General features: G+C 43.4%; 1 protein-coding gene across 4 annotated transcripts; it reads right to left on the bottom strand.

Annotated features, from left to right (window-relative positions):
• Positions 1 to 1,382: 1,382 nt before the first annotated feature.
• On the bottom strand, positions 1,383 to 26,166 carry MED16 (mediator complex subunit 16). Of its 4 annotated transcripts, none has more exons than XM_087922820.1 (15): positions 25,894 to 26,166; positions 22,268 to 22,465; positions 20,356 to 20,463; positions 18,946 to 19,115; positions 18,175 to 18,606; positions 16,675 to 16,780; positions 15,102 to 15,257; positions 13,999 to 14,210; positions 12,234 to 12,440; positions 10,461 to 10,671; positions 8,380 to 8,513; positions 5,397 to 5,604; positions 3,553 to 3,769; positions 2,424 to 2,507; positions 1,383 to 1,595 (listed from the first exon to the last, which is right to left on the bottom strand). In XM_087922820.1, exons 2-15 carry the CDS (start codon positions 22,401 to 22,403, stop codon positions 1,469 to 1,471), a joined length of 2,508 nt encoding a protein of 835 aa, XP_087778946.1. In that variant the 5' UTR covers positions 22,404 to 22,465; positions 25,894 to 26,166; the 3' UTR covers positions 1,383 to 1,468. The 4 variants fall into 4 exon arrangements, with proteins under 4 accessions (XP_087778946.1, XP_026554668.1, XP_087778948.1 ...); XM_026698883.2 differs by having other exon boundaries at positions 22,268 to 22,432; XM_087922822.1 differs by lacking the exon at positions 25,894 to 26,166 and adding an exon at positions 23,447 to 23,517.
• Positions 26,167 to 26,173: the final 7 nt, after the last annotated feature.

Genomic DNA, 26,173 nt, shown 5'->3' with positions numbered 1-26,173 from the left:
AATTGCTGGTCCTGGATAACTTCCAACCGCTTTCACCTCTCTTCCACCATTTCCTCCCATCATTGTTTCCTGCAAATAAAATGGCAAAGCGAACTTCAATACAGAAGGAACTTTAAAACTGTTCCAAGCTATATTTGAGAGCGAGGGAGGGAGGGTGTTCCTTTTAAGTGGGAGGGGGGTTGCTTTAAAAGTTCAGAGAGAGGGGGAAGTACTTCATGAGGAAAAACGAAGAATAAAAAAAGTTCTCAATTTACAAAGCATACAAAACTCTGTAATTATAATCTGTACAAACTAGATCCTGTTACAATATGAACAAAACCATTGCTTATCCATGAATATTTTTATCTTCTTTGCTGTCACCACCTTCTGAGAAAACACAGAATTATTGGGCACAAAGAAAGGCACCCGCTTATTTGTCAGAGACTAAAAAAAAAATGCAAAAAAAATTGCAACTCCTATGCAGGAGACTCCTTTCCCTCCCTAGATTTTAACAGAAGGATCTGTGGAGTCTGAAGTCTCGTAGCCCAGGAAATTTTTAAAAAGGATAAGATCAAAGTTGTGGTTTTCAAATCCTTATATCATCACATACTTTTCAAAGAAATAGTCTTTGAATTATATAGAGCTAGAAGTTCAAAAGCAGACATATCAGCTGTATGTGAGAGAAGAACAAACTCTTCTGGAAATGGAAGAATTTTAGGCTGGATTATTTCAGACCGCAGGCAGAAGTAGAGAAGGACTGGAATAGTTTAACCTCAGTTTCCCAACATATGAGTTTCTAGACCAGGCCCCCCCCAAATTTGGCAACTTTAAGACTTGTGGACTTCAATTCCCAGAATTCTCCAGCCAGTATGACATAGCATAGCTGACTGGAGAATTCTGGGAGTTGAAGTCCACAAGTCTTAAAGTTGCCAAGTTTGGAGATCTCTGTTCTAGACACAGGGAGTTTTGAGCAAATGGAAAGAAAAATAGGGGAGAATGTTCATAGTTAGACTGTCTCCCCAAACCTTCTCCCCCCCAATTTTCTGCGTGAAGCAAATCCATATACCAAGAAAAGCTCTTCTCTTTCCTATAATTGTCTACTTTTCTGCAAATTGAACAATGCTAAAATATGCTTCATTTTTTTAATGCAGCATTTTAACCCTTCCTGAATGTTGAACTAAAAGCTGCCATTTTTAATAAGAGGAAAAACTGAGGTGCAATTTAGGGATATTAATGCAACTTTGGCACTGGCCAAATTCCATTTGCTACCAGAAGTGCCAATCAATTCAAAGTCCTCCAGTGCCTCCCATTGATTTCTCTTGGTGCTTTGGCCCAAGAAAGTCCACCTGCAACTCTTTCTGGAAGTTGTATCTTATGTTGGGGTGTTTTTTTCCTCCAGGATGTTTTTATTTTTGAATTGAGTTTCTGGAGTAAGCTGCAAAACTCCTCACAAATCCCATCTGGGTAAGGCAAAGAGTCCTGGCATCCATCATGAATAGCTGAGGGGCATTCTTCTCCAAAGACCACCACAAAGGCAATTCTTGATCCATCGCTGCTCCCACTGTTTCACAGCCGTGGTCTTATTGGGGGAACGGAGCATTGTAACACAGCCGCACCTAAACAGGGGACAAAATGGCACCCAGCTGAGAAACTTCTCCAGAAGGTGTGGAGGAAAAAAATGGTCTCCTCAAAAAAAACGTTCTAATATGTTTTTACAGGGTTTCCTGTATGAACCTGGGTAACTTTGGGTCATCTTTCTGTCTCAGCCCAACCTACCTCACAGGTTTGTGGTTGCGGGGAAAAGGGGAGGAGGAAGGACTATCAGGTCACGTGACCATCCCTGTGATCACGGGATCAAAATTCAGGCGCTTGGCAACTGGCATGTATTTACAATGGCTGCATTGTCTCGGGGTCATGCGGTCGCCATTTCTAACCTTCCCAGCTGGCTTCTGGTAAGCAAAGTTAATGGGGAAAGTCAGATTCAGTTAATAACCTTGGCAAAAAGGTCATAAAATGGAGCACAAGCCACTTGCTTGCTTAGTAATGGAAATCTTGGACTCCTTTGGTCATAGAGGGAGGACTACCTGTATTTTATACCAGGTTTATCCAGTGGTGGGATTCAACCGATTTACACTGGTTCAAGAGAACCAATTGTTAAATTACACACACACACACACAATCAAAGCTGTGCTGCAATGGAGAAATGGGCAACAGGGTAGCCGGCACAAGGGAAGGAGGCCGCTTTCCCTTTCTTCTCCCTGCTCCTCCTCCTTCCTTCGTGCTGGCCGCTCTGTTGTCCATTTTTCCATTGTAGCACAGCACCTGGAATCCACTTTGATAGTGGGGAACGGGGTTTAATTTAACAACCGTCAGTTTGGGATTAGGTTCAAAATATAATCTTTCGGGGGACTGAACTCTTCCTTCCCTCAGCCTGGGATGCTAACCTTGTACAGGACTTGCATTCTTCAGTAGGATAAGCTCCAAGATGGAGCCGCCGCAGGTGGTCAATCTTTGGGTACCCAGTAGTCCTGGGAATGAAGACAACACTTGTTATATAGCACAGTGCCAAATGCCATGGGGACAGACAATCTTTCAGGGTGATAACACAACAATGCCACATCAAGAGAGGGAGGGACTGATTCCCCTGCCCCTTTTGTTCCATATAGGATAGGAGAGGGCAACAGCTTTTTAGAAATGAACACAACTAGGTTAGTGGAGGTTGGCAAAGGGGGTTAATATACCTAATTTTGGTGCTTATTTTTTTTAAATAATCAAGGAACAGCACTGCTCTAAAACCAGTGATTTGCTGCCACCTGGGAATAGCAAAATGGAGTTGATCACATGAGCTGTAGAAAGATTACAACCAAGGCTAATTTGACCCAAATCACCAAGTCAAGGAACTTGTATTTCAGGGTCTCTTTCCATTCAACTTGTTTTTCAACTGGATCAATTAAAACAGTATTTTTCCAACTTGGTCACTTTAAGATGTGTGGACTTCAACTCCCAGAATTTGCCAACCAGCTATGCTGACTGATGAATTCTGGGAGTTGGTCCATATGTCTTAAAGCGATGAAGTTGGAAAAACTTTGAATTATTAAAGTCTAAGGAAATTCTCAATTATCCAGGTCATGGTTGTCCCAAAGGTGCTTTCTCAAGAGGCAACCGGACTGTCTGGTTTTCCTTTGAAGACATTTCACTTCTCATCCAAGAAGCTTCTTCAGCTCTGACTGGATGGTGGAAAATGGATGGATTAATGCTCCTTTCAGGCAGCTGGTTAAAAAAAAATGGAAACGACCAGCTGTCCGCAAGGAGTATAAATCTTTCCATTCCCCACCACCCAATCAGAGCTGAAGAAGCTTCTTGGATGAGAAGCGAAACGTCTTCAAAGAAAAACCAGAAAGTCCAGATGCCGCTTGAAAAAGCACCTTTGGGACTGTATTAAAGAGACCTGATCTTTCAGTGAGTACAGTGAAGGCCTTAAACAAAAGTAAAACGCATCAAGGGCCATCCGTCCAGCACGCCAAGGAGCATCCCTGTCGTGTCAAGAGAGAAGCCAGGTTGCCCTCGATGCACCTGGTAAACGCGTCGCACGGAACTGGAGCGGAGTGCCCAATGATCCCGGGAGGCTTTCCAAACTGCAGCCGGACTGGCTGCTTGTTCTGCAGCTTGCTGATGATGGCATCGTTCACCGGAAGCCAATCCATGTTTGGGATGAGGAGCTGGCTGGGTAGGAGACAACATTCGTCGATCAAGGTATCGTCCGGCTCGCTGGGATGCCCTTCGTCACGGCCTGCACAAGGGAAAAGGCTTTGGATCAGTGTTTTTTTCATCCTTGGCCACTTTAAGAGGTGTGGACTTCAACAAACATCAAACATTGGATCACAAACATCTATTTTCACCTGGGAATCATTTCTAGATAAACTATGAAGAGGATTTCTACTTTTTTTTAAAAAAAAAAATGGACCGACTGGCACAGGGGTGGGATTCAACTGGTGTTACTACTGGTTCAGTGATGACGTTTTGCTGTGCGCACGCGTGTAAAAAAACCTTGAGCTGTGCCGCCCAGACGGCTGAACAGTGCTGCGCACAGGTGCACAGCATTTGAAAAGCCTCTTCTTTCCTGCTTTTTCAACCTCAGCTGTGCTGCGCAAAGCAGCTGAGGTTGAAAAAGCAGGAAATAAAGGACAGGTAAGAGCCCGGGCGGGCGGGTGGGCCAAACAGCAGCAAGCACAGAACCGGTCCAGTGTCTGCTGCTCTTCAGCTACCAGTTCTTTAGAACCGGGCAGAACTGGTAGCATCCCACCCCTGGACTGGCAACAAAAACATGTATCATTGTTACTTCCATTGTTTTGTGGGAATGTTTTTTTTTAAAAAATTCATTTCAAAGAAAAGAAATGGCTATTTTTTTTTTCTCAAGTCTGGGCCGTAGACTGGACTGTAGGTAGTCCTCAACTTACGACCACAATTGATCCCAAAATTTCTGTTGCTAAGAGAGAATTTTGCCCCATTTTAGGACCTTCCTTGCCACAGTGAAGTGAAGTGAATCACTGCAGATGTTAAGTTAGTAACATAGTTGTTAAGTGAATCTGGCTACCCCATAGATTTTGCCTGTCACAAAAGGTGATCACATGACTCCAGGACACTGCAACTGTCAGAAATGTGAGTCAGTTGTCAAACATCCAAAGGTAAATCACTTGACCATGGGGCTGCTACAACAGTCATTAAGTGTGAAAAACGGTCCTAAGTCACTTTTTCCAGTGTCTTGTAACTTCAAATGGTCACTAAATGAACTGTTGTAAGTCAAGGCCTACCCATAGCTCACCTCCTTCTTTATCACCTTACAGTGAAAAACAAGGGTGTGTAGGCTTTTCTCACAAACCAATAAATCCTTTTTAAGTTTTGAAAGTTTGGATCGAGACTCATGATTTAAACGGGGGTAATTGCCAGAATCCTGACAGCTAGCTGAGACACATAATTCATTGTCACCCTTGACCCTGGTTTTCCCCCCACCCTCCTGGGTGTATCGTAATTCATATTCTCCAGTGGGACACATCCATAGCCAAGAGTCATCAATCATGCTCCCCAGTTAGAATTCTGCATGGCAGAAACTTCTGTCACCTAGTTACTATCTTTGAAAACATTTGTGGAATGCAGTTTCGGTTTTGCAAGCGGCTGCACTGCTCCCCCCTCCCTTTCTGTTGGCAACTCTAAAAAGACCAGAGAAATATTTTATGCGTTGACACCAATACTGAAACAACGTGGATCAAAACCCATGCTTGGAAAGGGTTTGTTTTGAGCTCAAACTGCTCAAATGGCTCCTGAGTCGCACCTGACTCATGTTCTACACACCATTTCTTTGTGCTCCAAGTCTTCAAGCCACCTCTCTCCCTCATTTGGCAGCGCATCAGATTACTCACAGCACAACCACAATTTGGTAAGAAGCCGGAAGAGGAGGGACATGCTGTCCTGCGTATCAGACGTGGCCGTATAAATGGGAAGACAGCTTGGCTTCAAGAGGCCCCAGATCCGGATCATGACCATCAGCTCACGGAGCATCCCCAGGGAGGCCCCATCCCGAAGGAAACTGTGACCTGGGCGAACAGGTCCTGATGCAGGTCCAGAACCCTAAGGCAGAAAAAGGGAACCTGGAGGTAGTCCAAGGCTTAAACGATGCACACAATTCTACAGCTGACGTTATTGGTAGACTTACAATAGAACAAAAGGAATAGTCAAATTGATTAGGAGCTTGAATTAGCCTACAGCAATGACCCTACATCAAATGTGACAATGAACCTACTGCAAAATTTGCATTATGAGTTAATAGCAATAGTAGATGTGATGACCCGGGGCGTGACAAAAATAACACAGTCATAAAAGCAGAATAAAGTCCCTTTAATGCCTCCAACTTGGGTCCCAATGTCCAATTATCCTCGACTGGATATCAAACTCTTCCAAAAACAAGTCTACAAAGAGAGTAAACGCAGTCCAAACCAAAACTAAAAATAATTAGAAAAAAAAAACCCAACACAAACCACAGTGGAGTCATTAACATGGCAGGCCAGGATGACAAATTGCAGATTTCCACAAGATACTGCAGCAACCACAATTGGGAAGATGCCAAAACCCAGATAAGCCTCGACCAAGATAAAGCACACTTCTAAGAGAAGCTTCCAGCAAAGAGCTATTTAAAATGTCCCACTTATATCCTGTTCTCCCAGCTGCAACAAATGAAAGGGATCAGGGCCTTTTCCTCTCCCGTAAGACACATTGCTCCCTTCTCCGTTCTTCCCTGCGTGCCCTAGGATGAAGAGGGGATGGCCCTGGGTCTTTCTCTGAATGTCCAGCCGGACTGTGCTCTTCCCCCGTTTCTTCCACAGCCACTGGATCCACACTCCCACTCCCTGTCAACTCCTCAATCTTCCCCTCAGAATCAGACTCCAACAAGGGCATGACAGTAGACTTATATACTGTTTCATAGTGATTTACAGCTCTCTCTAAGTGGCTTACAGATTCAGCATATTGGTCCCAACAATCTGAGTCCTCCTTTTACCCACCTCAGAAAGATGGAAGGCTGAGTCAACGTTGAGTCTGGTCAAAATCGAACTGAAAACAGCTGGCAGCCGGCAGGCAGCAGAAGTAGACTGTATTCTAACCACTGCGTCACTGCAGCTCTTAAATATCCCTAAATATCCCTATCTTCCCATCCTTGGAAATTCTGCCTCTGCTTTGATTTCCAGAGCAAACCCTTTGTTTCTAATGAGATTACTCATAATCATCAAGGCAGGATTGGGGATAAAGGGTTGAGGGCTACCAAACTGTCTATCTTAACCAGCAATGGTTCTCTGGGACGGGCCTGTCTGACTTTTCTTGGTTATAGATACTAGGGTTCAATAGTTAGGAATGCTTCAGTTTTAGAAATCTCAGCTAATGAAATAATGCAGTTTTACCTGATTCAGTAAGCAAAACAAAGTTGCATAAATAAGAAATAAAATATTCAACAGAAAGAGATGACACTTGCACTGGATACACCACTTGAAGCTAGGAATCCTGGTTTAATTAGCCAGGGTTTAAATGGATAGTATACCAGTACATGTACTCTGTTTACTTTGTAGGATAAACAAGCAAGAAAGGATATTTTTGTGTAACAGCTGAATCCATAAAAATCATTAAATACACTGCATAAACTAAGCCACTTTAATGTAACGGTTAAGAGTCTGGAAGACCAGGAATTCCTGCCCCGCTGAAGCATGAAGTCAGCTGAGTGACCATCTCACCCACTCTCAGCCCTAGGAAAGAGGCTATGGCAACCTACTACTGAAATCTTGTCAAGAAAACTGCAAGAATCTCCAGAGGCACTCGCCAGCAGTCAACATTCAATTGAAGGCAAAAAAATAATCCAAAACAACCTTCTCATTAAAAGCCGACTTATAATTCTATCCCAATGTTTTTCAAACTTGGCAACTTTTAGGTATCTAGACTTCAATTCCCATGATCCAGGCTGGCTGGGAAACTCTAGCAGCTGAAGTCTACATATCTTGAAGTTGCCAAGTTGGAAACACAGCAAGTCTTGCTCATTTTGGTTCAATAAACCATAAACGCATAATAATGGGCTTCTTATGTGATGAAGCTCTTTCTTCCTGATTTGTTTGTTTGTTGTGATTTGTGCACAGTAAAACAAAGACCATGTGTTATTATTATTATTAAAGCACCATGTATTATTATACACCATTATTAAGTCAAGATTCCTGATTCCAAAATAATGTCTGTGTCAGCTTTGGAAGCCATACTGACATCAGACGCTTCCACACTGCCACATTCTTGAGCCTGGGAAAATGGGAGGGGGAAATATCATGGAGGATATGTGGTTAGACATAATAGCATTCTTCTTCTAAGTCAAGGTCATGTTATTTCTGCACCTGGGTGAGGGGATGTCTCAAGTTGGGATGGATGGTGATTGGGGCATGTGATGCAATGATGGGTGCAGGGGGTGGATTTGTAGTTTTTATTTATTGCAAGGAAACCTGGAACTTTCAGATTCGGGATTCCCCAGATGTGCCAGTTTACTATCCAAATAAATAGAATTTTTGAGAGGATGTCTGTCTCGGAGTTATTTGTTGGAGTGGGGGTTTTCTGGAATGCTGACAGTCTGATCAAAACCATTAACTACAGTCTTCATATCATATATGTGGCAACTGGAAAGAGATGGGCCCCTGAGAAGAGGCACCACTGAGAAGAGGCATTCCTTTCTCTGCTATGTAAAGGACAAGAGAAGGCCTCACTTTAAACAAACACTCGGTAACTGTCAACATTAGAACTCAAATGGTGAATTTGACCCAAAAGTTTACCCTCCATTAAGCAAACAGCATCATGGGGCATCTCTGCTGCACTAGTGAGGCTCACCTGGTTCGGGAGACTGGCGAGCAAATAGAGCACAAAGTCCCCAACCCACTGGATCAGTTGCTGGAGAGATTGCAAGGTGGTCATCTCCAGCACAAATTCTTCTGTCTTCAAATTAATCATCACTTTGTCGATATCTGGAAGGATCAATGGGAGGAAACTTCAAGGAGATAGATAGAGATTAGACATTAGGAAGAACTGTCAATCAGTGGATTAGGTCAGTGCATGGAATGGTTTCTTCCCCTTCACTGGAGGGTTTTAAATAGAGCTGTTTGGTGTCAAACTCGCATTGTCATAGCACGTGACTTTTTTCCCCCTTTGCTAAACTGGGGGGGGGGGAGGGCATGGCCAACGCATGACGCATCCGGCCCATGGGCCACGAGTTTGACAGCCCTGAAATAGAGGCTGGATAATCATCTTTCAGGGACAGGGTAGCGCAGTGTTTCACAATCTTGGCAGTTTGAAGATGTCTGGGCCTCAACTCCAAGAATTCTGATGTAGTGAATCTCTGCAGTGCATGAGGGACTGGACCTGATGTGTCCTTCCAACTCTATGACTCTATGATCAATCACTCATGTCCATCTCATCAGCAGGATTGGCCCCTGATTTGAGGACATTTCTATTTTAGGCCCATGAAGTATTTTGGATTACAATTTCCATAATCTCTTGCTTTTATCTTTATATAAAATAAGAGAATAAGAAGCAGTAATGAGAAACTTTGGGATTATTTGGTTCTCTGTAACTTTGGGATTATTTGATTCTCTGTGATATTGATATTACCAAAATCCAAGCAGGCATGGCATATTTTAACTAAGAAAAGAGTACAGAATACTAGGAGGTCAATTTTGCAAATCAAACAATGTTGTGATTATCAGAGGAGAATGTCAAAGTACCACTTTTAATTATGAAATTGTCTTTTGCGGTGTTTCCCAATCTGGGCAACTTTAAGATACGTAGATTTCACCTCCCAGAATTCAAACCACCTATGCTGGCTGGGGAATTCTAGAACTCCACATATCTTAAAGTTGACAAGGTTGGGAAACACTGGTCCAGCTGATGGTTAAAAAAAAAAAAAAAGTCAAAATGGTGGCTATGGCAATATAATTGAAATTCCACCCTTTTTGCGTGCATTGATGCTCACAAAATAACAGACAAGGCTTCAGTCCTGGAGCTTGAACGTTTTGATTCTTCCACCATACGTGGGTAACTTTTTAGAGAACTTTTAAAATGAGCTCTTTTTTTCCCTCCTTTGGAAAATCTAGCACAGTGTTCGCCAACCAGTGGGCCAGGGACCATTGGTGCTCGGTGAGAAAATTTTGGTGGTCCGCAGAGAAATTTCACCCCCAAAGAACCTCCCAAAGCAATTAATCCAGGCTGTGCAGGAACACAAGGGTGCACCATCCACATGGCTCACAGGAACGCAAGGCTTGCATCGCTTGCATTGCGAACAACACGACGTAGTGAGGGGAGGGGGGAAAGGGTGGAGTGGGGGAGCTTGCCCCACTTGCCCGAGGCTCCTGGCCTGGCCACCAGGGCTGCTTCTTTCCACTTCTTTCTTCTTTTGCTTTTGGCTGCATGCAAGGAAAGCAGCAAATGTCTTTCTTTCTCTCCCCCAAACTCTGCCAGAAATGAGTCTTTGGAATACTGCAAGGCATCCTGCTCCAAGAGGCTGCGCCGGCACGACAAGTCTCACAAAGACTCATTTCTGGCAGAGTTTGGGGGAGAGAAAGAAAGACTTCTGCTGCTTCTGCTGCTTTCCTTGCATGAAGCCAAAAGTCTCTCTCTCTCTCTCTTTCCCCGTAAGAATGGAGCTGGACGCGGTATCTTGCAATCCCAAATAAAGAATGATCGATCGGTAGGAAAATGGGATGGAGAAATTTCCTGCAGACTTTTGGGGGATTTTCCCAGGGTCTCCGCTGCTTTCTGCAGAGACCCTGGGAAAACGTCAGCAAGCCACCATCATTCAAAATTAATATTAGTGGTCCGTGGAATTTAAAATTATGAGTTTGGTGGTCCCTGAGGTCCAAAAGGTTGGCGACCCCTGATCTAGGAGACTAAGAGAGGACCAGCCCTTTTGAACATACCTATATCGGTGATCTTGGCACAGATCTCAGTCAGTCTGTCTCCAGGTGTCTTGTCGGGCATGTTGAGGACTGGGGGGCGGAGCAGGGATTTCAGCGTGCAACTGATGGCGATCAGGAAAAGCTTGGCGTGGTAATCGCACACGCGTGCCACCGTACTGGAGGAGAGCTTGCAAAGTGAGGCTTTCATGGCAATGATGCGCGTGGACAGAACCTGCCAAAGGAAGGACGCAATCACCCCTGAGAAAGCAGCTCCTTTTAGCAAGGACCTTCACACATTAAAGTCAAGAAATAAATGACACTGGTTCACTTGTGGTTTCACTTCTGGCAGTTCAGGTTTCTCTGACCCCAAAAGGTTTCCTCCAAACACACTTGGCTAACCATGATTTAACTCTGGTGAAACCATGGTTTAAACACGCAACAGACTGAGTCCAAGCACCAGGTAACATCACTATTCTGTGAGTTGTGCTGCCCTCCCCAATTAGTTTCCAGGTACAATTCAATTATTACCTAAAAAGCCCTCCACAGATAGTCCTCAACTTATGACCACAAATGGGAATGGAATTTCAGCCATAAGTTGGTGATCATAATTGTCTGTTTTTACAGCAGCCATTAGGCCAGTGGTGGCTAACCTTTTTGGGCTCCTGTGCCAAAAATTGTGTGCACACTTGCCAGCACCAACGTGCCAGCACCCAGAAGGCAATGCACCCCCCACCCTCTGTGCATGCATGCGCAATCCCCCCCCCTGCTGCCCCCTTACCTGTACTGCGCCTCACAGCTGATTTTCGGCCTCCCAAAGGCTTGAAAAAAGCTTCTGCAGGCTTTACAAGCTGAATAATAGGCCCATTTTGTCACTTCCAGTATTACAGGAAGTGACAAAACAGGCCTATTATTTGGCCTGCAAAGCCTGCAGAGGCTTTTTTCAAGCCTCTGGCAGGCTAAAAAAGGCCTCAAACCTGCCAAAAATATCAGCTGTGAGGCGTGCGCATGCGCAGTGAGGTAAATTTGCCTGCGGCTCATGTGCCGGCACAAATGACTCTGCGTGCTACCTGTGGCCATAGGTTTGCCATCACGGCATCAGGCCAATCATGAAGCTGTAAGTCCGAATCACATAGTCATTAAGTGAATAATGTGGTCATTAAGAAAGTCCATTCTCCTGAAGAAAGAATGGCAAAAAAAACCCCAAACCCTATGGTAAATTGTGGTCCCGCGACCACAGGACACTAGTTGTAAATGCGAACCGGTTGCCCAGCATCCGAAATGTGGTCATATGACCATGGGAGGAGAGGGAAAGTCTGACTTACTTTTAAGCAGAGTCCCAGGAGGGAAACAAGATGGGAACGCATGAATGAAGGAAAACATACGTGTCCCAGGATAATGTTGCATGATCCAATCTGGGTCACTCACCAGCACCAGAGGTTTACTCTTCCGAGCTTTTGGATTCATGGTGGAGCCCATCTTCAGAGAACTTCTCTCTACTGGAATATGTGCTTTGGGCTATTGTGAGCCAAATTTATGTGGCGCCTTCCTATTGGTTGATTGGTGCGTTGACGGCCAATGATTGGCTATTGTTTCCTTGTGCTGTCAAGCCCCCGGCTCCTAAGCCCCTGATAAGCTGGTGTTAAATCAGCACTCCCCTTGACTGATGAGGGACCCATTTCATAGAATCATAGAATAATGGGCTTCAATCATTTCCCTGGCTATTTTTGTACCTGCTCAGCCAACCATCTTAGTAGCTGCGAAATTGAATGAAGGTTTCAAAAGATGGGAACTCACCTGCTGCAGGGCGGCATTCTGGCGCATGTATTCCTCGTGCAGCTTTTCCACCAGATTCTGCACCATGCTGGGCTGGACATGAAGCAGAATGTCCCACCAGTCATACCCTGTCACCATGCAGTACTCCAACAGGAAAAGCAAGTGACGGAGGGAAATATTCATATCCAGAACGTGCCCCATGGAGGGGGAGATCCTGAACATGCTAAGCTGCAAAGAGCAAGGGGACAGACAGAAAGACATGTTGAATGCAGCCAGGAAGTCAATTACCTCCATCTTCTAGGAAGGAAGGGGTGTATGTCCCTACTCAATGGTTGGTTTTTTGTTTTTGTTTTTCAAAATATACTCTGGCAAGATTAATGCTGGACACTTTCCAGGATTCTGCGCTTGTTTGAACCAGGGAGCTGCTACATTGCTTGCTCGATTGTGAAGCTTGACTCATTTGTTTGAGCTATCCGGCCTGCCAGGTTTGGCAATAATTCCTTGTTTTGCCCAGGTTGGTCTCAGAGAAAATGAGGAACTTTTCAGTTAAATGCACAACAAAGCCAAGGGGCACTTCCCTTCATTTACAAAGTGTTGGACTTGGAATTCCCTACAACAAGCTGTAGCGATAGATAGCCAATCACTGGAAGGCCTTTAAAAGGAAGTTACTTGGATTCATGGTGGAGGGAGCAAATAAGCTATTATTTGCAGGGCTTAACATGCCTTTCCAGTCAGAACAGCAGCTTATGTACCCTTATCAAGTGTCAAAGAAAGTTAAAATGTACAGATCGAATGTTATCATTTGAAAGCCAACTGTGGAGACCAATAAAACGCTTCATTCATTCAGAATACAGGGAGCATCAGCTCACAAAAGTGAGATGCCCGTGTGAGAAAAACAACGCAGGGAGATAGAGATGCCTGACGCCTTGGAGCCATTTTGGCTATCTCCAAATCTGGAAGCAGGTGAGAGGATTTTCCTTATGATCCAATCCAGCTCTTTATGTTTTTGTCTTGGAAAAAGGGGAACTACAAGTAATACTTGACTTACGACCACAACTGTGCCCAGTGGTGGGATGCAAAAATTTTTTACTACTGGTTCTTTGAGCGTGGCTTGGTGGGGGTGGTTTGGTGGGGGTGGCAGGGGAAGGTTACTGCAAAATCCCCCTTCCCTCCCCACCCCATTAACCTGCTTTCCAGCTCTGTTCTCCTGTGCAGGGCAACCAAAGAAGACCCAGCCGATCAGCTGGGACTCAGGAGGCAGAGAATAGATGGGGGCGGGGCCAGTCGGAGGAGATATTTGCCGGTTTTGTGAACTACTCAAAATTTCCGCTACTGGTTCTCCAGAACTTGTCAGAATCCACTGAATGCCACCTCTGATTGTGCCCCAAATTTCTGTTGCTAAGCAGTTTCCTTAAGTGAGTTGTGCCCCATTTTTATGAACTTTTTGCCACAGGTGTTAAGTGAATCATGCAGTTGTTAAACAAACCTGGCTTCCCCCATTGACTTTGCTTGTCAGAAGCCAGTTGGGGTGATCAAACAACGACCCCAGGACAGTGCAACTGTCATAAATACATGGCAGTTGCCAATCACTCAAATTGTGATCATGTGACCATGGGGATCCTGCAATGGTTGCGTGAAAACTGGCCTTAAGTCACTCTCTTCTCGGCTGTTGTAATTCTGAACGGTCACCAAACAAATGGTTATAACTTGAGGAATACCTGTAAAAATATTTCTTGGCCTCCCTGCTTTAAATACTGAGGGTATCTATTTTTAAAGATAAATGTACCTTTCCGTGGCTATCGACTCCAACTAAGGCCAGCGAAGTCCAAGACAACTGCATCGCTTTGAAGTAGACTAGTGGCCCCGAAGTTTTCTGCCGTTTGATGGCCTGGTCATCCACCGGTCGCTGTGAGGTGGAGCCGTAGAACACCGCCATGGTTTGCAAGGAGAGGCGGTTGATGATGTGGACGCTGCCATCATGGAAAGCAAGCGCCAGGCCTGCAACAGAGGTGGGTAAATTGCAAAGGGATTTTTAAAATGGTTTACTGAGAGAAGTAAGGCTGCATTCCTTCTGGAACATTCTATTTATTTTATCCCCTGAGCAAGCCAATCCAACATCACTGTTGGGAGACATTTCTGCTCACAACTTAACATTAGTGGCAAATTACTAATTGGTAAGTAAAGTTCTAATTATGATGCATCTATGATTCCCAAGACTTGATATCCCACTTTTAGACATCTATAATTTTCTTACGAGATACAGTTTGATGTACAGGTAGTTCTCAACCTAGGCCTGGTCTCTTAGTGACCCTTTGAAGTTCTGATGGAGCTATTTGGGGATTACTTACAACCTAGATTTGAAGTCCCACTGGTCACTCCCCTGCGGCCCAGAACAGGAAGTAGGGGGTTAAGCTTTGAAATTGGCATGGGGGAACCTTGGAACTTTCCAAGAATGGATCACGCTAGCAATAATACTTAAACTTATATACTGCTCCATAGTGCTTTAAAGCAGCTGTCTCCAACCTTTCTAGCTGGGCGGACTGGCAGAAGTAGCAGGGCGGGGGGGAGAAGGGTTGGTTTCATGCGTGCGCTCATCCATCACTTCCATGGCCCGGTTCAGAATGGGCCGTGGACCAGAGGTTTGGGACCCCTGCTTTAACACACTCTGAGCGGTTTACAGAGTCAGCCTATTGCCCCCAACAATTTGGGTCCTTATTTTACCGACCTCAGAGGGATGGAAGGCTGAGTTAACCTTCAGCCCGTCAGCATCAGCTCCTGGCTGCGAGCAGAATTAGCCTGCAATACTGCAGTATAACAACCGTGTCACCACAACACTAGGGTTTTTTGCCTATCTGATAAGACAAGACATCCAAGAAAAACTTTCCTCACCTAAACCTGGGTAGAACTTGGTGTCACTTGCTACCTTCAAATCGGTGCTGGTCAAAGAAATTGGCAGTTTGGGTAATGCCACAGCAGAAACTCGGTCCAGGTCATTAGTGGCTGAAAGGATCCGCCATTTTAAGATCATCGGTGGCTTGTCCCCAACTTAGAAATGAAGAAGAAGAGGATAATTAAAGTACTGCAGAAAAGCATTTGGAAATGGAATTTCCTTCCTTTCTGCTTAGCACAATCAGATTACTAGATGTGTTTGGGACTACAATTCCCAGAATTCTGAGCAGCAGGGATACTGAGAATTCTTTGGGTGTGCTGACTGCTCAGAATTCAGGGAACTGTAGTCCTGAAATTTCTGAAGAGGCCTGGTTTGGAAGAGACTGTATGAGTACTACACGGGTGTCAAACTCGCAGTGTCACGTTGCCGTCATGTGACATTTCGCAACATTTTCCCCCCTTCGCGGAGCTGTGGTGGGCGTGGCCTGCACATGACACATCCAGCCTGGATTTTTTTTTTCAAAATGATACTGGCACCTTCTTCAAATTTATCAAATGTAATTGTTTTTAAGCAAAAAGAGCAGAAATTCAGCTTTGAAGTTGGCAAGTCAAGGTGTTCCAATTTAATAGCTTCTCGCTGAGGGAAGAATCAAAAGAAGCTCATTTCCAGAGGGAAATGAGAATCTGTTGCCAAGATTTCATCTGTTGTGATGAGAATCTGTTGCCAAGATTTCCTGTGCAAAGGCAACAATTAAACATCACCTGTCGGTTTGATTGCTCTCCCTTAGAAAAATTGCTCCTTCTGAGCTGTGATGAGGGAGATAAATAGAAGGAAAGCTGGAAAGAAAAATGAAATTTTTTCATTGGCAACAGAACCACATCTATGAAAAACAAGGATGTTATTCATATGGGAGAAACAGAATTCTACTCAGTAAACATAAATTCAACACAGAATTCTAGTTTTGCCTTAGGCACAAAAGCCGGCTGGGTGATTTTTACAGATAATTAGAGTTGGAAGGGACCTTGTAGGTCATCTAGTCCAACCCCCCACTCAAGCGGGAGACCCTACTCCATTTCTGACAAATGGCAGTCCAATTTCTTCTTGAAAGTCTCAAGTGATGATTTTGGGCCAATCCCCAGGAGACTGTGAGTTCTAGTCCTGCCTTAGGCATGAAAGGCGGCTGGGGTGACGCTGGGCCAAGACTTTGTCCTAATCCCGCAAGGTTCTGTCTATGCTTTTTCTTCCTCATTGCTTGGGCTAGAACTGCAGTTCACGGATTTCAAACTCCCCAGTCTGACCATTCAGGAATCCAAGATGACTTCAACCAAAGGTTGCATTCAGCAGATTCTGACCAGTTCTGGAGAACCGGTAGCGGAAATTTTGAGTAGTTCGGAGAACCAGCAAATACCACCTCCGACTGGAGATTTTACAGTATCCTTCCCCTGCCACGCCCACAAGCCATGCCCACAGAATCAGTAGTAAAAAAGTTTGAATCCCACCACTGACTTCAACCTAATGAGAAGAAGAAGCCATTTTCTGCTGCTTTCTTTCTACATCTGCTACCTGACTTACCTGTGGGAGAAATCTGCTGAAAAATGTTGTTAACCGGCAGTCCTTCTTTCCGGAGTGACCAGCACTCCACAATGCTATTGTTCTGACTGGAGGCACAGAGCAGCATCTGGAGAAGGAGGGAAGGCCAGGTAGAACAATGTTAGCAACCTTAGCAACTTTAAGATGTGTGGACTTCAATTCCCAGAATTCCCTGCCAGCATTCTGAGGTTTTGTTTTGTTTTTCTCTTTGTTAACCGGGCAGGGGTGTGGCCAATGTGCGATGCAAGTTTGACAGCCCTGATCTAGAACAATGTTTCTCAAACATGAAAATTTTAAGCTATGTGAACTTCAGCTCCCAGGATGCTGACTGGCTGGGGAATTCTGGGAATTGAAGTCCACACATCTGAAAGTCCCCAAGCCCGAGAAACATTGTTCTGGAATGCCCAGTATTGGCTCTCTAACAGCTGTTTAAAATTCACAGTTAATTAGAGGAGGGCAAAGATTATGGTGAGAAGAAAGCATCTCTAAACATTGATCGATGTGTGTGAGAAATTGCATGAAGCACCTGGGGCAAAAAAGAGTTCTCTGCTCTTTTTCCACAATACAAGTAGCCCTCGACTTATAACTCTAATGGAGATTGCCTATTATGCTCATCAGTTGTGATGGTCATAAAATGGGTCACGTGACTGGCCCAATTTTACAACCTTTTTTGTAGAAGTCATTAAGCAAACACTGTAGTCATTAAATGAAACCGTTGTTTGCCAAAACCCAATTTTGCCAAAAAGGGAAGTAAATGCTGATTTTCAGCAAAAACGTGATAAAATGTAGTCATATGACCACTGGCCACTATAAATGATAAAGGCTAGCTACCAAATGCACATGTGGTCACATGGCCTTGGTGAGGACGACAGCCATCAGAACTTCAGAACCGGGTCATAAGTACTCCTGTGGAAATCCATTGCAATTTTGAACAATTGCTAAGCAAATGTCAGTCATCCAGGTCATGGTTGTCCCAAAGATGTTTTTTCAAGGGGCAACTGGACTTTCTTGGCTTTTCCTTGAAGGATGTTTCACTTCTCATCCAAGAAGCTTCTTCAAAGAGTCCAGTTGCCTCTTGAAAAATCCAGTTGCCTCTGGAAAAAGCACCTTTGGGACAATTGCTAAGTAACTGGTCATAAGTCAAGGACTACCGGGAAATTCAAAATTGCTATCATGTCCTTCCATGTGGACTAACAATATCCACTCCTTCCATGTTTCTGCATAGGTTTCCCCAGATTCTTCACTATCTGATCTGTCTTTAACTGACTAATCTAGACATGGCCGAGTAGCTAGAACAAGGGTCTTCAAACTTGGCAAGTTTAAGACTTGTGGACTTCAACTCCCAGAATTCTGAGCTAATATGACTGGAGGGGGAATTCTGGGAGTTGAAGTCCACAAGTCTTAAAGCTGTCAAGTTTGAAGACCCCTGAGCTAGAAGGAAGAGGCAGCTGGGACTGGAGAAGGAAACCCCAAGGACCTCACCTGCTCAGACATGTCCCGTGCTAGAAATTTCAAGTGGGTGATTGCAGGATATTTGTCTTTCCGAGCTGGGTCTGTGGTGCAGCGCATGAACAAGGAAGGGAGGATTTCTGTGTCAATCTTACACTTCTCGTTCACCACACTGACGCAGACTTTGTAGAACTGGACTGGAGAGGCACTGCTGCCATCTGACGTGGCCACCACAATGTTGCCTCCGCCAGTGAAAGCAATATCAGCCAAGGCCACTCGGCAGCGCAGGCGACAGAGGCTCTCCGTGGAGGTCAGCACTTGTCCGTTGGGCTTCAGCAGTGAGACGGTGACCAGCCCGCTGATGGTTACTGCGATCCAGCCCTCCATAGGTTTCCCCCCAAAGAGGGTCAACGATGGGGAGAACTTGACCCGGGAGAATTTCTCACCAAAATTGGATGCTCCAGACTAAGGACAGAAGGAAATAGACGATATTTAGGAGAGATTATTGATTATGAAGAATATTACAGATAGTCCTTGACTTACAACCATTCATTTAAGTGACTGCTCAAAGGCACAACGGCACTGAAAAAAGTGACCTATGACCGTTTTTCACACTTACGACCAAAGCAGCATTGATTTTGCTTGCTGGAAGCTGGCAGAGACGGTCGCAATTGGCAATCATGTGACTGCAGCTCAACCACAAGCCAGGCACTCAAGTTATGAGAACCAGAGCTTTGAATGGTGACTGAATGAATGTAACTGAGAACTACCTGTAGAATAGCAACCCTTAATTAGTCTACTTACCTTCTCCACGTGCAAAGCCAGTTTCACCCCATTGTGCAGCCAAGAAAGTGCCACTATTGGGTCTCCTTCCACTTCACTGCCCACCTCACTCTCCCAACTGTTGGCCAGGTGGTCCATCATACTCCAACATTTGACGTGTCCATCAGCGTCAGCAGAAAGCAGTCTGGATCCTGTAGCCATATACATACATACATACATACATACATACATACATACATACATACACACGAATGAATGAATGAATGAATTAAGTCAGAATACCAATCAAGGGAAAGACAGGCCCATCTTCTAGGTATAAAATGGAATTAACTGATCTCGCATATTTGAATGTTGTCTTAAAAATAAATTTTCTTTCATGAACTTTTTGATTTAGGGAATATCATGAAAGAGACTTCACAAGGATTAGCGAAATGATATTTTATCATCATAGGTTATAATAGCAGAATCTTCAAAGACTGCCAATTTCCTTGCACCCTCTTATATCAAACAGCAGGGTAGGGTTATTTTGAGTCTCTTTCTCATGTCCTCTTCTCCCTCCCAGGATTGAATTGTCATTTATAGTCTCTTAATGGTCCTTGTATTCCTTCATCAAGATCAATTTCATGCGCCTTTACATGGATGTAGCCATGTAATCATCTTGGCAACAACCCAGACATGGTTTGCCCATGCTTTCTTTTAGGATATTTTATGAACAGTCTACAGCCGTGAAGTTTGCTGGTGGTTTCCCTTTGAAATAGCTTCTGGAATTAGCCAAGGTCAGCTGGACAGCTAATAATATAAACCACCTGTCAACTTCAAACAGAACCTGGCTGCAGCCATCTTTCTGTTCCTCAGTTGCCACACATAGTGGGAAGGGAGGGAGGGGAAGGAGGTTGGAATGCATTGTTAGACACAACAAAGAGTTTTCTCACAAGAACCAAGGTCATCTCTACTGGCAACTGATAAGGTTTGGGAAGGAATGCTCGAAGAACCCACCAAATAACCCAACTGGCCAACCTGACCTGTGACACTTGGGGTTATTTCCTAATTTAATTATACACAGGAAAGATTTAGAATTGGATTTCCATTGAAGCTGTGCTGATATGATATACTCAATAAAGAGGAACTTTGAGAAGGAGTCAAGTCCCAGAGTTCTGATTTGCTTGGCTTTGGTAGTCGGAGCCGTAACACCACCCTTCCCCATCCTGGCACTCTCTCTAATAAATTTGGAAAGTACCAGCCTGAAGAAATGGATCTTTAATATTAATTTCATCAACTCATTCTGACAGTGCAAGGGTTTTTTTTTTGGAAAAACTAAGATCTTCCCAGGCAATCCAGTGGTGGAGACACTTTTTATTTGCAAGTGCCATGAAATGAACCTGAGGTCTTCAGGTCAAACAGGTGCACCAAGCTACAGCTGCCCTTCTTTACCTGACTGATCCCATTCCAAGCAGGTAATTATCTCAATGTGTCCAGAATTGATGGAGTGGACGTCCCACGGATGTTCTGTGTCAAGGATGTGGACCATATGGGTGAGGTCTGAGGAAGGAAATAAAAGAAAAAAAGTGACATAGATGGTGTCAACCCTGAAGCTGATTTTACTGAAGCCATTTTGAAGCTTCAATATTGCCACACTGGAGCTGAGGGATGTGGAGGGGGAAATAGAGGTAGCTGAGGTTTGTAGCCAGAATAAAATAATTTCTCCTGAGAACCAAGGACATTCTCACACCTGATCAGAGAGAGGAGTGATGTTATCAGGCAACTGGATGGCACCTTGATTGGACCATGTGACTTATTGTTTGGGGAAAGGGGAAAACTTTTCAGTGAAAACTGCGGGAACCTTCATAGTCAATTTTCACCAGAACTGTGCCAATATGATGTATCCAATAAAACTGTTCTTTGGGGAATCTACCTGCCTCGGAGTTTTGTTTGCTATGGGTGTATTACTTGGGCCCCGGACAGATGGATGAGAAAGCACTAGAGGGGAGAAAATATTATTTAGAATTAACCCTGCAGCTGCTTGGAGATCAGGTAGAGTAAATGAGATGACAAAATTGGGTTTAAGATTGAGGGAGGCTCGGTGCAATCTCCTTCTCAGATTCCCTCTGCTCTAGACTCACTTCCAGCTCAAAATGGAGAAATAATAATAATAATCGGCAGATTTTCCATTCTAGTTCCCCACATCTACAACGGACTACAGGTAGTCCTTGACTTATAACAATTCATTTAGTGACTGTTCAACGTTACAATGGCACTGAATAAAGTAACTTACAACCATTTTTCACAGCTACAACCTTTGCAGGATCCCCATGGTCATGTGATCAAAATTCAGACACTTGGCAACTGACTCATATTTATGACAGTTGCAGCATCCCAGAGTCATGTAATCACCTTTTGCAATCTTCTGACAAGCAAAGTCAATGGAGGAATCCAGGTTTATTTAACCCATCAGGTTATTAACCTAACAACTTAAGTGATTCACTTAACTACTGTGGTAAGAAATGTCATAAAATGGGATAAAACTCCATTTTAACATTAACAATTCACAAATTTCTCACTTAACAACAGAAAATTTGGGCTCAGTTGTGGTCGTAAGTCTAGGAGAACCTGTATTCAAAATAACACGAAGATCTGCCAGTAAGCTGGATCTTTGACCTCAACACCAAAACCTTTCATGATGGAGAAAGCAACAGCTATGGTCTGTTGCCCACCTAGGATTCAAGAGCAGATTGTCTCTGGAACCATCCATTAATTTAAGTAATCTGCCCAATTCTCTGGGGAAGCCAAGAAAATGCAATAAATTCACCATTATCAGATTGAGGCTATTTAATGGGCTGACCCTTATGTTTGGTACAAGATTATCCATTTCTTCATATTCTCTTATTTATCTATTTATACCCCGCCTTTATTATTTTTATAAATAAGTCAGTGAACATATCGAATAGACCTTCCTCCTGTTTGTGAGCAACTTTTATTTATTTATATCCCACCTTTATTTTTTATAAATAACTCAGGGTGGCATACAATACTTCCTCCTCCTCCTCCAACAACTCCTGTGAGGTGAGTTGAGCTGAGAGAGAGTGACTGACCCAAAGTCACCAAGCTGGTTTTCATGCCAAAAGTGGGACTACAACTCCCAACCAACTGGTGATCGGCCCAAAGTCACCCAGTTTTCACACGTAAGGCATGTCATAGTCTCCTGGTTTCTAGCTTGGTGCCTTAAATATTAGACCAAACTGGTTAACATCTTAAAACAATATTAAAATATTAAAAATTTCATCAACTATCTTCATATTCCAGAATGTATTAAGAGTAAGGTCAGTGGCAAAGAAGTAGGAAATACCTTTTTCCTCCTCATTTTTGAGGTCTGTGGTGAAAGCAATCAAATTGCGACAAGACCAGGCACAGACCAGTGGAATGGATGGGCAGTGGTTACTCTTTGGACGCTTCTCCCACTCACAGATATATGCCAGATCCATTGTGTCTTCCTCAGTTTAATAGCCAGGACCTAGAAGAAAATCGCAACTAGAAGCTGCCGTAACTATTACAAAGAAAAAAAAATACCAGCTGATAAACCAAAGAGAATCACAGCAGACATCCCCTGCTCCACTTCTTAAAATATGCTGCTTGCAATATTCTGCATGTGCAGAAATCAAACACTAAGTTTGGACAAAAGGTAGGGGAAACAGTAAACTGTTCCATGTCTGCAAGGCAGAAGAAGGAACATCAACACACAGACAAGGCAGCAGACAGTTTCCCACTCTTCACTATATTAATTCCATCTGATGCCCATCATAATCCAAAACGTATGTCGCTAGCAGAGAGTTGGACTTTTTTCCAAGTAAGATCAACTGGATACTGGAATGATAGCCTCTTTTTAATTCAGTTTCTTCCTAAGTCAAAGACAAAGGTCCTGTATGTGAAATAAATTCACACTTTCCCCTTTTTAACTTTGTCCCCATTTACCTCCACTTTTTTTTAATTATCCAGGTTTGTTTACAAAGGCAGCCACAAAGTCCTCTGCTTTTGTCAAAAGGAGAAAAGCATCACCCTGCTGTCACAATGTAAGCTCCATCTTTTCATATGAGCATGTGAAACAATGATGCACATCCAAAAGGGGCCAAACACTGGTGTCCCAACGCTTTTTTGTGATTTGCCTCCAACACCTGCCTTCCCTCTTCTCCCGAAGACACCTCTGAATTGCTGGATCACATCTGGCTGGCCATAATGGTAGATGTAGCTGAAAAAGTTGAAAACAACCCATCATCTCATCCTTTAAACCTCATGAATCGTAAGTGAGCTTTTTAAAAAAATTAAGATTTCAAATAAATTTGACGGACCAGTTGGATTAACTGAAATAATGATGTGGGGAAATAGTGCTACTGAGGCAGGCTGCAATATCTATTATTTTTTTAAATGGACCTTTCAAAATCTGTAGCCATTTGGAAATGCTATGCAATCTTATGTTCATGCAATATAAGAATATATAAGATAGCTGTAGATATTGAGAAAATAATCTTACTTCTCTTTGGAGTACTTGATGCCCACTTGAGCTTGGTTGTTTTCCGCAGTCATTTCATTATATCCAATGTCTGCAAGAAAACAACCAAGCTCAGAGAGCACCAAAGATTCGACAATTCCATCTTGACCTACGAATATTTTCTTCTATTGTTAATTTTCTTCCTTGTTGCAATTTGATTTGAATGCCATTAATGGTTTTAAATTGCATTTATCACAATCAGGTACAGTGTATGTTTTAACCATAAATGTTCATATACACAAGAATCAGAAGGAGCTAATTGGGCAATCAAAACCAGCCCTAGCAGGGGTGGGATTCTACCAGTTCGCACCTATTCGCTAGAACTGGTTGTTAACATTCTAAGCAAGTTTGGAGAACTGGTTGTTAGAAGAAATTACTGGCCTAATCCTGTAAGGAAGGCAGGAAGGAAACATTCTGGTGTTGCTTACAGAAACTGCCTCTCCATTAACCCTTATTGCATTCTTGGCAGGACTAGACTTCCTGTCTCAGGAACGTCTCTGGAGTTTTTTCCCTCTCCTTTGCTGGTACTTTGCTTGTGTGGAGTGACTCTTCAAAGTTACAATGGCACTGAAAAAAGTGACTTAAGACCATTTTTCACACTTATTGTTGCAGCATCCCCACAGTCATGAGAGGCCAGGCGAGGAGATGAGTACCTCGATGTGAGTGATGTTGAGTTGGCCACGCCCAGCCAGTAACATGACCACCAAGCCATGTCCACCCAGTCACATGACCACCAACTAAGCCACACCCACAGAACCGGTTGTTAAAAAATTTGAATCCCACCCCTGAGCCCTAGCATCAAATTAAAGCACTCCCTGCTCAGCCTTTTGCTTTGACACATCTCATGAAAAGCTCCCAGCTCTGCTTTAGTTGCCAAAATGTGCTTCATGTTAGGAAGTTCTTCCAGTATTTTGTGTCCCTAATAGCAGGGAGAATGAGAAGAGATCTTGGTCTTTGTCACTGTAACTTTCCTCCAAGTATTTAAAAAGCACTATCATTTCCTTTCCTTAACTGTCTCTTCTTCCAGCTAAATATTTCTGGTTTCCTCAATCTCTCCTCATGAAGGCCTTATTTCCAATTCCCTAATTAAACGTGCACTTTTTACAATTACTTTTTACAATCTCTCTGGGTTTTTAAAAAGGGGATGCTTAGAACCAAACACAACACTCAAGGTGGAGTCCCAGCTATGTAATATATCATAGAAACAGCATTTCCTATAATTTGGGACCTGTACTTCTATCAATTGCAGTCCAAAATTGCATTTCCCCTTTTTTTCAGCTATGTTGCACTGCTAAAGCATATTCAGTTTAATGAATATTTAATTTAATCAGTGAGAATTCCATTTTTTTTCCAGATGCATCCCACTATCTCACAGCTGGGGAATTCTGGGAATTAAAGTCCACAGATCTCAAATGTTACCAGGTTTGAGAAACACCATTCTAGATTTTGCAGCCCTGATATAATGGTCCTAAATATGAGAGGCCTTCTGTTCCCTCAAGTCATTCATGAAAATCTTAATGGGTACCAGTTCCAGGAACAAAACTATAGCTCCCCATTCAATGCCTTATTATTCCAGGCTTATCCTAATTTGATTTTTAAAACACAATGACGATTCTGTCCATTCTGTGATGGTCGGTTAGACTCAAGAGTGACTTGATGGTGTATAATCAAATCAATCACTCTTTGATTATAGTTTTGAAGGCATCTGTGTTTTTCCCTTAATAGATCACACATTGATCTACATTGTCAATACAAGTAGTCCTCGACTTACGAGTACAGTTGAACCTAAAATTTCTCTTAAGTGAGATCTTTGTTAAGTGAATTTGGCCCCATTTTATGACCTTTCTACCACAGTTGCTAAGTGAATCACTGCAGTTGATGTTAGTAACCGGGTTGTTAAGTGATTCCAGCTTCCCCATGGACTTTGCTTGTCAGAAGGTCACAAAAGGTGATCACATGACCTCAGGACACAGCAACTGTCCTAAGTATGAACCAGTTGCCAAGTATCCGAATTTGGATCACATGATCATGGGGATGCTTACAAAGGGACTTTGAAAAACAGTCATAAGTCATTTTTTTCTGTGCCATTGTTAATCTTGAACGGTCACTAAGCGAACTGTTGTAGGTCGAGGGCTACCTGTAAAAATTACACGGAGCAACTGTCAAATGCTTGCTATTTGTATTAAATCCATAGCATCCCACAAGCTACCAAAACCCCAAATCAGTAATCACTGCTTTGTATCCAGTGTAATGGCTCCAAAAGAGTAATGCCTCAACAAACGATGCAAGGGGGAAAATTACTCTGGAAGTACAAACTCTGCAGCAAAAATATTCCCCGATTTAAAAACGTTGAGATTTTTAGCATTCTTTCTTGCTTCTTCTCCACCCCCGTTCTTCACAAATGAACTCTCCCATATCCCCCTACTTACCACAACCATCCATGCGGTCCATCTCTCGTGCGCATGCGCCAAAACGTGACGTTTTTTTACCCTCTTTTAATGCTGTCTAATGAAGTGCCTGATATTCATGTCAGTAAAATAAAATCTTTTAAAAGCTTAGCCCAGAGAAAAATTTAATCTTCCGAAGCCTCTTTTGCTGCGAAAACTCAAATTCTCGTTTCCTTTTGGGGTTGTTAATAAGGATGAGCACCTCTGATACTAATTCCTATCCAAACCTTCCACGATGATACCCAAGGTGTTTGTATTTGCA

The sequence above is a fragment of the Pseudonaja textilis genome, chromosome 1 (assembly GCF_049901715.1).
Source record: "Pseudonaja textilis isolate UNSWEBS1 chromosome 1, rPseTex1.2, whole genome shotgun sequence".
In the NCBI taxonomy this organism is placed as follows: Eukaryota; Metazoa; Chordata; class Lepidosauria; order Squamata; family Elapidae; genus Pseudonaja; species Pseudonaja textilis.
The sequence above is the reverse complement of the archived record's forward strand: the minus strand, read 5'-3'. Positions and strand labels throughout refer to the sequence as shown.

Bases quoted from the DNA above. Each gene is read 5' to 3' on its own strand.
- MED16 (XM_087922820.1), bottom strand. From the start codon at position 22,403: ATGGATCTGGCATATATCTGTGAGTGGGAGAAGCGTCCAAAGAGTAAC. The intron at 20,464-22,267 runs GTATTTCCTACT...TTCCTTCCTCAG, and splicing joins CAAAAATGAGGAGGAAAAAG to ACCTCACCCATATGGTCCAC. The intron at 10,672-12,233 runs GTGAGTTCCCAT...TTCCTTTGGCAG, and splicing joins AGAATGCCGCCCTGCAGCAG to GTTCTGTCCACGCGCATCAT.